At 35.9% G+C, this 12641-nt stretch overlaps 1 protein-coding gene across 2 annotated transcripts in view; it reads right to left on the reverse strand.

Annotated features, from left to right (window-relative positions):
• The window catches only part of PPP2R3A (protein phosphatase 2 regulatory subunit B''alpha), a 159609-nt gene that overhangs the window by 81249 nt on the left and 65719 nt on the right, over nt 1-12641 (reverse strand). The window contains exons 1-2 of one of the 2 annotated variants that reach the window (XM_063113741.1): nt 7909-8329; nt 3969-4235 (exon numbers count right to left, since the gene is read on the reverse strand). In XM_063113741.1, the coding sequence (XP_062969811.1) occupies nt 3969-4235; nt 7909-8040 (399 nt within the window). In that variant the 5' untranslated portion in view covers nt 8041-8329. Of the gene's footprint in view, nt 1-3968; nt 4236-7908; nt 8330-12641 lie in introns of those variants that run through there. The other variant, XM_063113740.1, reaches the window with a different exon arrangement.

The raw sequence follows: 12641 nt of genomic DNA on the forward strand, positions 1-12641 counted from the left end.
TGTCAAATCCACTTTCCCCAATCCCAAGCCCTCCTTTCACGCAGAATATTGTTTGCTAAGGAAATGTTTTTAGATAGTCTTAGTGGGGTTATTGGCAACTGCTGGGAAAGCTGAAAGAATAGTCTGTATTTCGGAGTGGGAGAGCTACAAACAGAGAAAGTACAGGAAGAGACTGAAATTGGCTTGCTAAAGTGTTTGAAACTTCCACCATTAGAGTGACTCATGAATTTTTCAGAATTAGAAGGAACCAGGAATCTTCTAGCTCAACCCTGGGAAGTAGTCACCATCCTCAGCTGAAATACTTCCAGGGGCTGGCATGCCTGTCACCTCCTGTGGGGCCACTTCCACTATTAAACAAAAAAAATTTTTTTTTGGCAGCTGGCCAGTACAGGGATCAAACCCTGGACCTTGGTGTTATCAGCATCATGCTCTAACCAACTGAGCTAAGTGGCCAGGCCTTTAAACAACTTTCATCCCTGAATTAAGGTCTTTTCTCCAGAAGACTCCTGTTAAAATGCATATCTGTCAGCTCATAAGGAGTAGTAATTTACTGATAGATTAACACTTATAAGTTTATTACGATGTAAACGTAAAATCCTGAGAGACAAGATACAGAACAAAAATGTTTTGAAGTAGACTGGAAAGGTCAGCCTATTTTTCTCATAATGGGTACCCTGAGTAGGCAAGTGTTAGGCAGTGTGAAGGTATCATGCCCTGGGAGAAAATGCCAAAGGAAAAAATAAAAATATATGGTTAGCCTGCATCTGCTTAAAAATCAAAGTATGAAGATAAAGGGAGCAAGGAGATCAATAAGATCCCAAAAAGTAAGTGATATTAATCTGAAGGCAAGAGAATAGAACTTTTAGTAACAGAGGAGAGAACAAATCAATGTGAAGACTCTTCTTTTGCAAAAGAAGAGAATGGTTGACAAGTGGGAATATACACGGAGATTCAGAATATGGGTTTAGGAAACACGTTTAATGGAGGAGTGAAGAGTCAATGTGCGGTAATCAAAGTCACTGAAGCAAAGAAAACTTCATTAACACCTACAATTTGATCTAAGAATAGCCCAACAACATAAAGAATTGAAAGTAAGGTTGTTTAATGTTACACACAGGAGATGATTACCCAGTATTTGTAATGCTCTTTCAACATTTTAAAATGTCTCATGCCTATTATTTCATTTAGTCCTCACATGATCCCCACGCAGAAGAGGCAGGTATTTTTATCCCATTTTGCAGATGAAGAAATTCAAGTACAGAGGCTACCTTACAGGCCACAGGCATGCTGGGTTGAGATGGTGCTACATCAGCCACAAGAGAAGAGCTGGAGGGCTTTGTATGGTTTAGAAGAGAGTTTTATTATTTTTCCTCAACTTTCTGCTAGTAGTCAAAACTCCATGATGAATCTTCTGGCCCAGTCTGTGACAAACGCTTTTCTTACTGTTGCTCAGTTTCTGTTCCTACACTGCTTTTGTCCCTCTTAGATTCATTCCCTATTCATTTCTTCTCTAACATCACTTAAAGCTATGGAAAAAAGTACAAACTACACACTGAGAACTTAACCAGACATGGACATGGAGCTCTCCAGGGATGTTTGAGGGCTAAGAAGAATGAGCTAAACTTCACCAACAGATGCAGATTTCATAAACACAGTTTTCTATACACTTGAAAAACAGATTTCAATCTTTACAGCTACACTTAAGAGCCACTAAGAGTAGGTTGTAAACTCAAGCTGGCCTTGCAAATAGTTTTATAAACTACAAGAATCCATAAAAACATTCATTTATTGCTCTTACAACCTCTTGTCTTCTTGCCCCTTCAAGGGTGCCTCTCTTTTTCCTTTTCCCATGCCAATCTGCTGTAAGAATATGGGCAGTAACAGAGTTCACTGCCTAGTGGCAAAAAAAGACTTTCACTGTAAAGAATTGTTGAAAATAAGGATAATTTTGTGTGTGCTAACAGACTGTGATAGTGAAGCAAAAGCTGGATTAAATGAGAATTAGCTAACTGGAAGACATGACTAAATCAATTTTTTAAATAAATGGTTTTAAGCATAAAGAGGCAAAATTCAATAAAATGAGCTGATACAGTCACTCAAAAACAAAACAATACAAACCAACACAATCAAGATACTTTTTGAGGTCATTATATACAAATCCTCATTTTTATATGCAATGTTTGTTTTAACTTTTTAAAGATACAGGCAGTTTACCTTGCTACCTGAGCTGACAATTAAGGTCTAAGAGCAATGAACACAAAGGCTTGATGTCCAAACATGAAATTTAGGGCTATAATCAACTACAACTAAGACAAGTTAATCAGACATAAATATGTATAATGGCTATTGTGTCACATGATTATTAGGTATAAACAGTAAATTGTTATGTAAATGCCTTCTATTATGGTTAAACAAAATAGTTTTCTTTCTTTCTTTTTTTTTAGGGTTCAGTTCCAGCTGATTTTATTTCCTTCTCAAAAAAAGTTATTTACAGAAGGTATATATCAACAATCTGACAGGCAGTGAGCTTGATGTGATTAGCTGGCATTTTTTTTCTTTTTTCTCCCCCAAACATTGTTTTTGTGGCCTTGAATTTTAAGACAATATTCTTCATGGCATATTGCACAGGATCGATGGCAAAAAACTTTAAAAAACAAAAACCCTTAATGAAACTGCCTTAAAAAGGGCGGACGTCCTAGTGCCTGTCACGTTAAATTAAATGTACATACACACAGTCTTCTTGCTTATTATAATACAGACTTAAATGTACAAAGATGTACATTTAAGATGTACATTTCCCCCTTTTTTTTTTTTTTAAAGATGACTGGTAAGGGGATCTTAACCCTTGATTTGGTGTCGTCAGCACCACGCTCTCCCAAGTGAGCCAACCGGCCATCGCTATGTAGGGATCTGAACCCGTGGCCTTGGTGTTATCAGCACCACACTCTCCCAAGTGAGCCATGGGCCAGCCCGTTTTCCACTTTTTTCAATCTTTAAACAGAACAGCTAAAGCCTGAACACATATGCTATCATCATGCCATAAGACTAAAACAATTACATTTAGTGACAAGTAGAAAGGATTAAATAGTCAAATTCAAGAATGAAAAATGCAGTACATAGTGTAGTGAACCCAAATCAGCATTTAGATAACAAAATAGTTTTCTATCTTTTCAAACTCTCCATGTTGTCAGCTTCAACACTGGGGGGGGTTCCTGATGCCACTAACAGACTGATCCTCACTGCACATAAGTAGCAAAGTCCTTCTCCAGCTCCCCACCATCCAGAGACCCCTTCCCTCCCTTGACCATCATGAAGTCATCAGGCTTTCTGCTCTCCTCTCACTCAATCTATGGAGTGCTAGTGGGCTACTGAGCTGTGGAGCAGGGCAGGGCTACCACAGTACAGGGCTGGAGGGCCAGACCAGGAGGGATGTGGAGGCAGGGAAGGAGGAAGGCACGGGGAGAATGGGCTCCTCATTCAGGGTTTGGGAGTATTCAGAGGAAGAAGGTCAATCCAGTGGACCTGTATTCAAAACAGGCTAGGCTGTAGGTCTGTGACAGTGAGGCACTCATCACCTAGATGGGCTCTCCAGACATGGGACAACAGCACCGAACCAGGTAACTACTATGCCTTAACTGGGACAGTTTCTCCTTGTCTGCCTACCTGAAGCAATCCATGAAAACTCCTATCTCCCTCACACAAATTGTTTCTATGTTAAAAATACTCCATGTGGCATTATACAGTTAATACGTTACCTCCAAAGGCTTGGCAAGTTAGTGAGCTTCCATTTTTTTTTTTTTTCAAACTTAAGAGTTCCATGAAATAAGAATGTAACAGAATCAAATACATTTTTTCAACATGGAAAAAAATCCGTGCATGCTTAAAAAATAGAGAGCAAAGACAGTGAAGAGAGGGAGACTGGGGTTGCTAAAGAAAGGGAGATTATAAATCTTTAGTAGTTATATTACCTTTGCAATTTTCCCCATTTCATAAATGTCTGCTTTCTGATCTTCAATATCCATGAAAGTAGTTTCAATTCTGCTTAGAATCTGTTCGTGGTTACTGCAGGTATCTGGGAGTCCTTCAGGAAAGTAGAACCGTGGAATGTTTACAGACAATGGTGCATTCACAACATTATTCACATGAGGAACAGGGGAGAGAGGTCGGGGACTACTTGGAAAGGCGGCTGGGGGTGGAAGTGGTGATCCAGGTTTCTTTTCTGGTTTATTTTGAATCTGGAAGGAAAATGTGATTATGAGACACAAACACTCTAAACAGTATATAATTCCTGAGAATCCTCACCAGTAATTAGGAAGTTGGGTGTAAATACAAGAAACCACCATTAGAGACAGTAGAGATTGAGAACTCACTCTATTCCAGAGGGTGGTAAGCATGTTTCTAGGAAATGCTTATGCACACTAAATAAGTTAATATATTAATTTTCTGTCAGTACGCAAGTTCACATAGATTTATGTTTAAACAGTCCTGCAGTGCATTTTCTCATCAATCGCATGGCAGATATTTCAAAATAATCAAAGAGCAATTGTCATATGATATGTTAAAGATCTTGAAGTATATTCTCAGTTTGTTGGAAATGGATTAGTAAATTCTTTTTGAAGGCTATTCTTGGTTTTTCTGTGAATTTCTACCTCTCCTAGGCAAAAACAATGAGTTCTTCTTTTAAAATATATAGATCGAAAATGTATTTGGGGCAGGTACTCCTTTCACCTTCTTCCCTAGTTTGACTTTGCCAAGGTGGAATCACTGCCAGCCCCTGATGTTAAGAAAATCTTTGTTAAGAAAATTAAAGCATTTTAGTTCTGGAATGTTCTTTACCTGGCTAATTCACTTGCCCCTGGGGGCATGCCACTTTTTTCTAAGACATACATTTATCTCATTTTTGGTATGCTCTAATAGGCAAGGACCATGTTCATTAATTTCGCCACAAACAAACTCCCTTTACAGATCATTAACTAACTTATAGTTTACATCCTTCCTTTTTCCAAAAAGGATTTGATGTGGTGTACCATAAAGAGAGATCAGAAAGGACAGTAAAAAAAAAAAAAAGAGGGAGGAGGGATGGTGAGATTGAGATTGCTCATGATTTAGAAAAGGGGAGGAGAGATACACCATCATTCAGGCAGGAGTCTACTTACCAATGAAGACGAAATTTAGTTCCCAAGCAGAAAAAGCAAAAAAGATTCCATGAAGATTTTCAGAGTTCTCATAATAATAATAACCAAATTATTTATCAAGGCAAAATTATTTATCAGTGCTCATGAACACAGCACTGTATTAGATGCTACATAAAGTATGGAAGATGGACATGACTGCTGACTATCTAAATTTATTTTAAATTCACTGTGAACACAAAGTACTACTCAAATGTCCTTCTTTCTTAAATTACCCTAATGCCATCCCTCGAGTTTGAACAATGATTGATCTGTACAACGTAGATTCAAATATCATATTTCCTCCTGACATACAGGCTTAGAACATACATTTTAAATTCAAGATAAAAATCTTAGCTACCGTTAAAAAGCATGTTTTATAGGAATATAGTTTTATAGGAAGACAAGTTTCACACACATAAATACCTGATGAAAATGGTTAAATCTCCTACTTTTGTCATACATGGCCTATTTCCCATGTGTTAACATCTGACTTTAATACACAGAGTGGAGTCTGCTCATGTATTAATACTGTTGGGGTCATAAAGGCCAGTTGTCACACCAAGCCTTTGCTGCAGTATCAGGATGTTACCCGTATAAAGCAATAATAGTCAAGGAAGAAACAGCACAGAGGGAAATGATGCTAATAAAACATGAAAAACTTAGAAAACAGTGATGAGTTACTAGTTGTGACCTCAGAAAAGTTTCAGTAATAAAACAAAATACAACCCCTACTTCTTGAAAGGTTGTTGTGAGGATTAAAGAAATTATAGGATGTAATGTACGTAAAAGGTTCAGAACTGTGCTGGGCACAGATCTTTCCTCATATAAGAAAATGAGTGACAAGACCAAAGGGTGGGGTTCTCAAAAGATTAGATTAAGCATAATTTGGCAGGGTCCTTCAGAGTTAATAATAAATAAAATAATCATTTACATTTGTAGAGTAACTTAAAGTCTACAAACCACTGTTGATTTAAGAAACTGATAATCTATTCTAAGTAAACATTTTTCTCTGCCTTAATGTTAAATTTGCAAATATATTGTCTCATGAGTCAGTACCAGTAGAAAGTGCTCTTAAAATACTAAAATAAGAAACAGAATTCTTCAGGGGCTTTAACCAGGGCATTTATATTAGTGCCATTTCATTTCCATTATTCTATGCTGAAAGAGACTTGTGAGACTCCAAGTGTGCAACCAGCAAAATTCTTTTTTTTGTTTCCCCAAAATGTTTTCAATAGTGTGATATCCAGGCAGTTATGGATAACTTCATAGGAATAAGACCAGTGGTGCCAGTGGAATGAAACTCGATAGTCTTGTGAACACATACTAGTGGGGAAAGTTTAGAGCAAGGCCTTCAGTGTTAACTCTGTGCTTCTGCTTTGACAGAACAAACACTGGCTGTCAAAGTTTTTGAGTAGGAGAGTATTTGATTATATAATATTCTACTCTGCTTTTCTTAGTGTTCTTAACATGGAGCAATTCACTGATAGGCAAGTATTTACTAATTCATTGGTTAATTCCACATTAATAAAGCTGATGTTAATATTTAAAAGGAAAATAGACAAATAATGCGTTTATTTTGAATTTTCAGGTATATCAATTTACTTTCCATTGAGTTCAATAGGAGAAACCTAATTGAAACCTTAAAGCAGTTTAATAAAACTGACCATTTATAAACATCATAGAATAAACCTTGGAAATATAAATTTTGTCAGATTTACTGGCATGTTTAGCATCTGTTCACTTTGAAAAAAGCTGTTTCAGTACTATCTAGGAGCTGCATTAAAACAGAATTAGCTGGGGAAAGTACCTCAATTCTCCATTTCAGTCTTTCCGTATAAACACAGTATCATTTAGATACTCATTCTGAATAGTATCCTTATACTATTATGTCACTGCAGCATTTCCATTATCTGGCCTTTTTTGGCTTGAAAAAACAAAAAAGCAATTTCAAATGGTTCACTCAAATAATTTGAAATCATTCTGGGTCAGAATAACTATAAAACCATGATTTCTTGCTGGATTTTGGATGGCCAGCATTTGTACAGCCCTTGATTTGTATTGCACTCAATGTTAGGCATCGTGTTTGGTGAGACACTGGCCACAAGGATATAAGCAAGAAAGCATAGACTGCAAAGTAGTCATCACAGGCAAAAGTGACTCAGTCTTACAGCTTGCTAAGGGAACACATTTTCTCGTAGCATAGAAGTAATTGCCATCCTTTGTTATCTACATACATATATTGTATTACACACATACAGTTGTCTCTCTATAAAAATATGTCTTCCTTTAAAAAAGACTACAGGATCAATATTCTTTTTAAACAATATTCATTACAGATATATGTATGTTAATACAAACAGTTGATTGATTCAAAGTGCAAACAAGGCTTTTAACTAAGAAATTCTAATTTCTCAAAGGTATTTCTATTAAAAATTCTAGTATTTTTTCAGCTAAATTATAAAATGTTTGTTAAATTGCATTCATTGTCTCTAAAACTGGATTCCCTTTCTACAAGAGGAAAATGTGAGTACTGTACTCCAGGTCCAGAAAGTCTATTTTTAAACCTGTTGGAATCCTTCTACGAATAGCTTTCTGCAAATAGCTGAATAGAGGACACAGATTAATTCCTTGATCTAATATCAAGATACAAGTGAGCTGTAAAATTATCTGTGAGTTCTTTGGGTGGTTTTATTAGTAATAAAAATATTTTAAAAGAAACACCCAAGTTTCAAACCTGAGTCTGCTGAAATGACTTCAGCCGCTTCTTAAACCGTGATGGGAGAACAAAATCACAGCCCCTTGCCAGGAAAGCTAACTCTCCCCTTAAATCCGGGTCCCTTCGTAGAGATGTTTCCTTGATCATCATCTTTGAAAAGTAAATGTTAAACTGTCCAGCACACTTCTGAAGATAGTGATTTAATAAGTTGTCAATCTTGTCAGGTAGAAAGTTATTTTTTTCTTCTTATCTCTCGAAGAAATTAAATTCAAGCATTGCGCTCTCCCAGCCTCCAGGGACCACAATCCATGCTTGTCCTGACATGCAGCTGGCTCCCAAATACAGCCTGTGGCTCCCAATACCTGCTCATAATTTTCAAGTTAGAAACACAGCCTGCAATGGGCCTGTTGCTCCTTGTAGGTAGCTTTATGTCAAATTGACCTGCACATGCTGAGAATACAGAGCCTTCTGGGAAAGGAAGCACCCACTACTCGGAGTACCAAAATTAGAAACATTACAGCTGGACCTAAAAATAGTGACTTCTCAGATAAAGCTAACTTCTTAAACTCCGAGTATGTAAGGTGTCAATCCACATAAAGCAGTTTCTCCTTAAACTAGAAGAAAAAAAATATGTACAGCATTTTTGGCTTTTGTTATTTAATATTTCATGAAAAATGAATAGGCTGAATTTCAAATTTGAAACTATTATTTTAAGAATAGTTTTTTTTTATTTCTTATTGGATGAGAAGTAAATATCCAAAACCCTCTAGATCTCTCTCATCAAAATATAGAAGAAAACAAACTTTCATCCTCAAAAGGTAATTTACAGAGATTTTTTGGTCTCAGATTTTTAAATCTTTTTTTAAGCAGAAGACTATATCTTAGTTAAAAAAACATACTTTTTTTGAAGTGATCTTGAATATATTTGAAAATTTATTGTCAGAAGTGTTGATTAAGAAAGTGGAAAGATTGAATGCCTTAAGAAAGAAGGTTTAGATACATATAAACAAATGAAATTTGACTAAAATAAGGATATAAAAGATGATCATATAGTGATGACATAGTACATACCGGATTTGAGAATTTTTTCCTCTGTGGACCTTTAAAGAAATCATCCCAGATTTTTAAAATATCCCGTTATTTTATCATATATTAAGTATCTGCCTCATATAGTTATTTATAAGTAAACCATTAAGTATTCTCTCATGTTTAATACTTAGATTTCAATATTTTAAATCACAACATCCAAACAGTATTTATTTTATACTTCCAGAAAATATGAACCAAATATCATTATAAAAAATAAAAACAAAAAATAGCTTGCAACCATCTTTTACTGAACTTTTGTCTAATATAGTGGGAATTAAATTCTTTGGTTTTCCATTGTTTCCTACAACTTAAGTCAACTTTTTTCTGTTGATTTCTTTTCAAGACATTCTGACAACTCTTTATAATGTGTACAGTGAGCTTACATGCCTAAACCTGTGGTTTAAAAAAATTTTTTTTAAGCTGTGGAATCTTCTGCTCATACAAAATCTTACCTGAAAGCTTTCAATATGTATTACAGATAAAAGAAAATTACAATTGAAAACCACTGGTCTTATGCTTCAACCTATAGGCCCTTCCTTATTTTCCCAATTTTTTCTCTCACTGGGCTTACATATTAACTCTTTGCTAGGTAGTTTTCTCATATTTTTTCCTTACTCCTGCCTAGAATGCTCTTTTCCTCCCTCATTATTTTATCTCCAAATTAAAACAACAAAAAAGTTTGTTATGAATGCAGCTAGGTCTTTAAACTTATGATTTAATGCTTATTCAACTGAACCACACTTTAAGTTATATTTCTCCCTTTTCTTCCCAACACCGCCCTGTGGCTTTAGGGGGGTAAATTTTCATCCCCTGCCTGAGAATGCTCCCTTTCCTCAAATTACACACATTCTAACCATCCTTCAAAACCCAACTCTAATTTTACCTACTTCAAGAAGGCCTCTCTGATTATTTAAGTCCCCTTACTGTAATTCTTAGCTTTATATATACAGCACTTAGTGAAATACTTAAGAATCTCTGTTAAACGACCTCCACTTGACTTACTCTCTTTATCAGCCAAAGCTCTCCATTTCTCCTGTAAAACAACGTCCATCATGCACTGATTCATGGCTAATAGTTTACTTTCTACTATGCTGTCAGGTTTCTTACCTCAGTAGTTGAGTTGTGTGTTTACTTAGTGTTAGCTGTATTTGTCCCCAATCTGTTTATGTTCATTGCACTTTTCCCAGTAACTATTCAATTCAATTACATATTACATAAACTAATGAAATATGAGTTTGGAAAAAAAGAGTTGTTTATAAAGCATAAAAAAACCCCTAAGTTTTATAAAGACTCAATAAAGGTAAACCACTAAAAAAGAAATTGCTACAAAATCAGGTATGGATGGGATAAAAGAGAAAAATCATTAAAATATAGAAGATGCCTACATTCAAATTGCTTCACTACTGACTTAAGTTCCCTCTCCACTTTACAGAAACTAAAACTGGAAATCAGTCAACAAATATGAGTGTGATTTACTGAAAAAAGATTTCACAGAACTCCAATTATGAGACTTAACCCCAAAGCTTTGGCCCTATATTAAAAGATGTATAAATAAATTAATGTTTTGAGTCAAAATATTTGATACACGTTTTACAGTATATTCACATATAGTTTATGATTCCCTACTGATTAGCTATCAAACTGAATCATGATCAGGTGAAAGAGCTTCTACTGTACTATTTTAACCTGACATTTATTTTCCAATAGCATCTAAACTCTTGAGGGCAAGGTCAATTTTATAGTCATTCAATCACTCAATAAGTGATCATAAAAATATTTGTTGAGTGCCAGACACTTAATAAGTATGAGGATAGAGAGATAATAAAGAAGTGGCCTCTTCTTTTCCTCACTGCATCTCTTAGTATAATGTTGGTTTGAAGCAAAGGACAAAAAATACCGTACTTTCATTTCATTTACTTCCCATAAGCCTCTAAAGTTTCGAAATTGGAACAGTGGTTAAAAGCCTGTTCTATTGTTACACTCTTAAACAAACAAAAAAAACATTTCCACATGTCTTTTGATGATGAAATAAACTCTAAGTTTTGATTTATCAAACTGTTTTCCAAAAAATTCAGAGGGGAGAAAAGACCAGGACCACTAAAGGGCTTAGAAAAAAATTTGTGTGTGACAATGAGTTATTGACAGAGGAGATTGATTTATTTGCTTTTTACTTGTGTTTGTATGGAATTATACCTGCTTGTCTAGAAAGAATCTGAGAATGTGAGTTAGTTTCAAGAAGCTAATGACCTTGTTTCCTATTTCACTGAGAAAACTGAAGCAATCAGAAGAGACCTTCAGCCACCTACCTATCCATATAATTATGCACTGCCTTTCCCTTTCCTTCAATTTCTATTTGTGAACTGTCTGGGCTCCTAAGGCCAGTCCTGCACTTGTGCTCTAGGTCTAATCCTGTTTACAATGATATTTTAAACTAAGTCTGTGATTCCAAGTTGTTACTGCCCTTTTTAACTACTCGGCCAGTTAGAGCCACGAACTGAGAAAACTTTTTTTTTTATTAAGATATAACTCAGTATAAAATTCTCCCTTTCAAAGTGTACAATTCAGTAGTTTTTAGTATTTTTACAATGTTATGCAGTCGCCAGCACTATGTAATTCTAGAACATTTTCATTACCCCAGAAAGAAACACATTTTTTAACAGTCAACTCCCCGTTCTACCCTGCTCCCAGCCCTTGACAACCATACTGTAATTTATGTCTCTATAGATTTGCCTGTTCTGGACATTTCATGTAAGTGGAATCGTATAATATGTGGTCTTTTGTATCTGGCTTCTTTCATAATGTTTTCAAGGTTCACCATGTTGTAGCACAAATCAGTACTTCTTTTTTTTTTTATGGTTAAATAATATTCCATTGTTTGGTGCAAGGATTTCAGGAGTTGACAAGATCAAATGTCCACGTAGAAAAGGGGATGTACAGGAGTAGTATGAGGAAAGTGCATGGGATGAGGGATGATCTGGATTCCTGGACTTCTTGTGGTGACTGATGTAAACAGGGATGAAGGGCATTTTAGAAGTAGTCCTGATGACCTTAAGGCAGAGAGTGGTAGTGAAGCTGTGCTCTGAGCAGGCCTGTGAGGGAGACCCGAGGGCTTAACAGGAGCAACCGAGTCCTGGGAGAACTTCTTCACTCCTGCCGAGGATGTGTGGAAGCTGCGGGAGGGGCAGGTTTATCACCAGGATAAAAGCACCTGGATATCTGGGACTCACTTTTTATTTCTGGAGAAACATGCATAATTTGGACTGTATTTATCCCAAACTTTTTTGTGTGCACACAAACATATTAATAACAAAAAGGGACCATAGTGGTACATGTCTTGCAATTTACATTTTTATGACCTATTTCATCTTGACCACCTTTCTATATCAGTACATATATCTACCATGTCCCTGTGAATACAGGTAAGGACATATTGGATACCTTATGTTGATTAATTAGAAAGGATGGAGATACAAAGAGGACCTGATCTCAGAAGCCACTAAAGGTAGAGGGAGAAAGGTAGAGGGATAGCTTGAGCTCATCCTGCACATTCATATTTGCCTCTGGCCAGATCCCTTTTCTTTTATGAATCTGCTTGGGGGTAAATGAGAGGAGGAGAGAATAGTTTCCTATTGTATTGCTGAGTGTCTGGATTTTGACTCAAG

This window comes from Cynocephalus volans, chromosome 11 (genome assembly GCF_027409185.1).
Source record: "Cynocephalus volans isolate mCynVol1 chromosome 11, mCynVol1.pri, whole genome shotgun sequence".
NCBI lineage: Eukaryota > Metazoa > Chordata > Mammalia > Dermoptera > Cynocephalidae > Cynocephalus > Cynocephalus volans.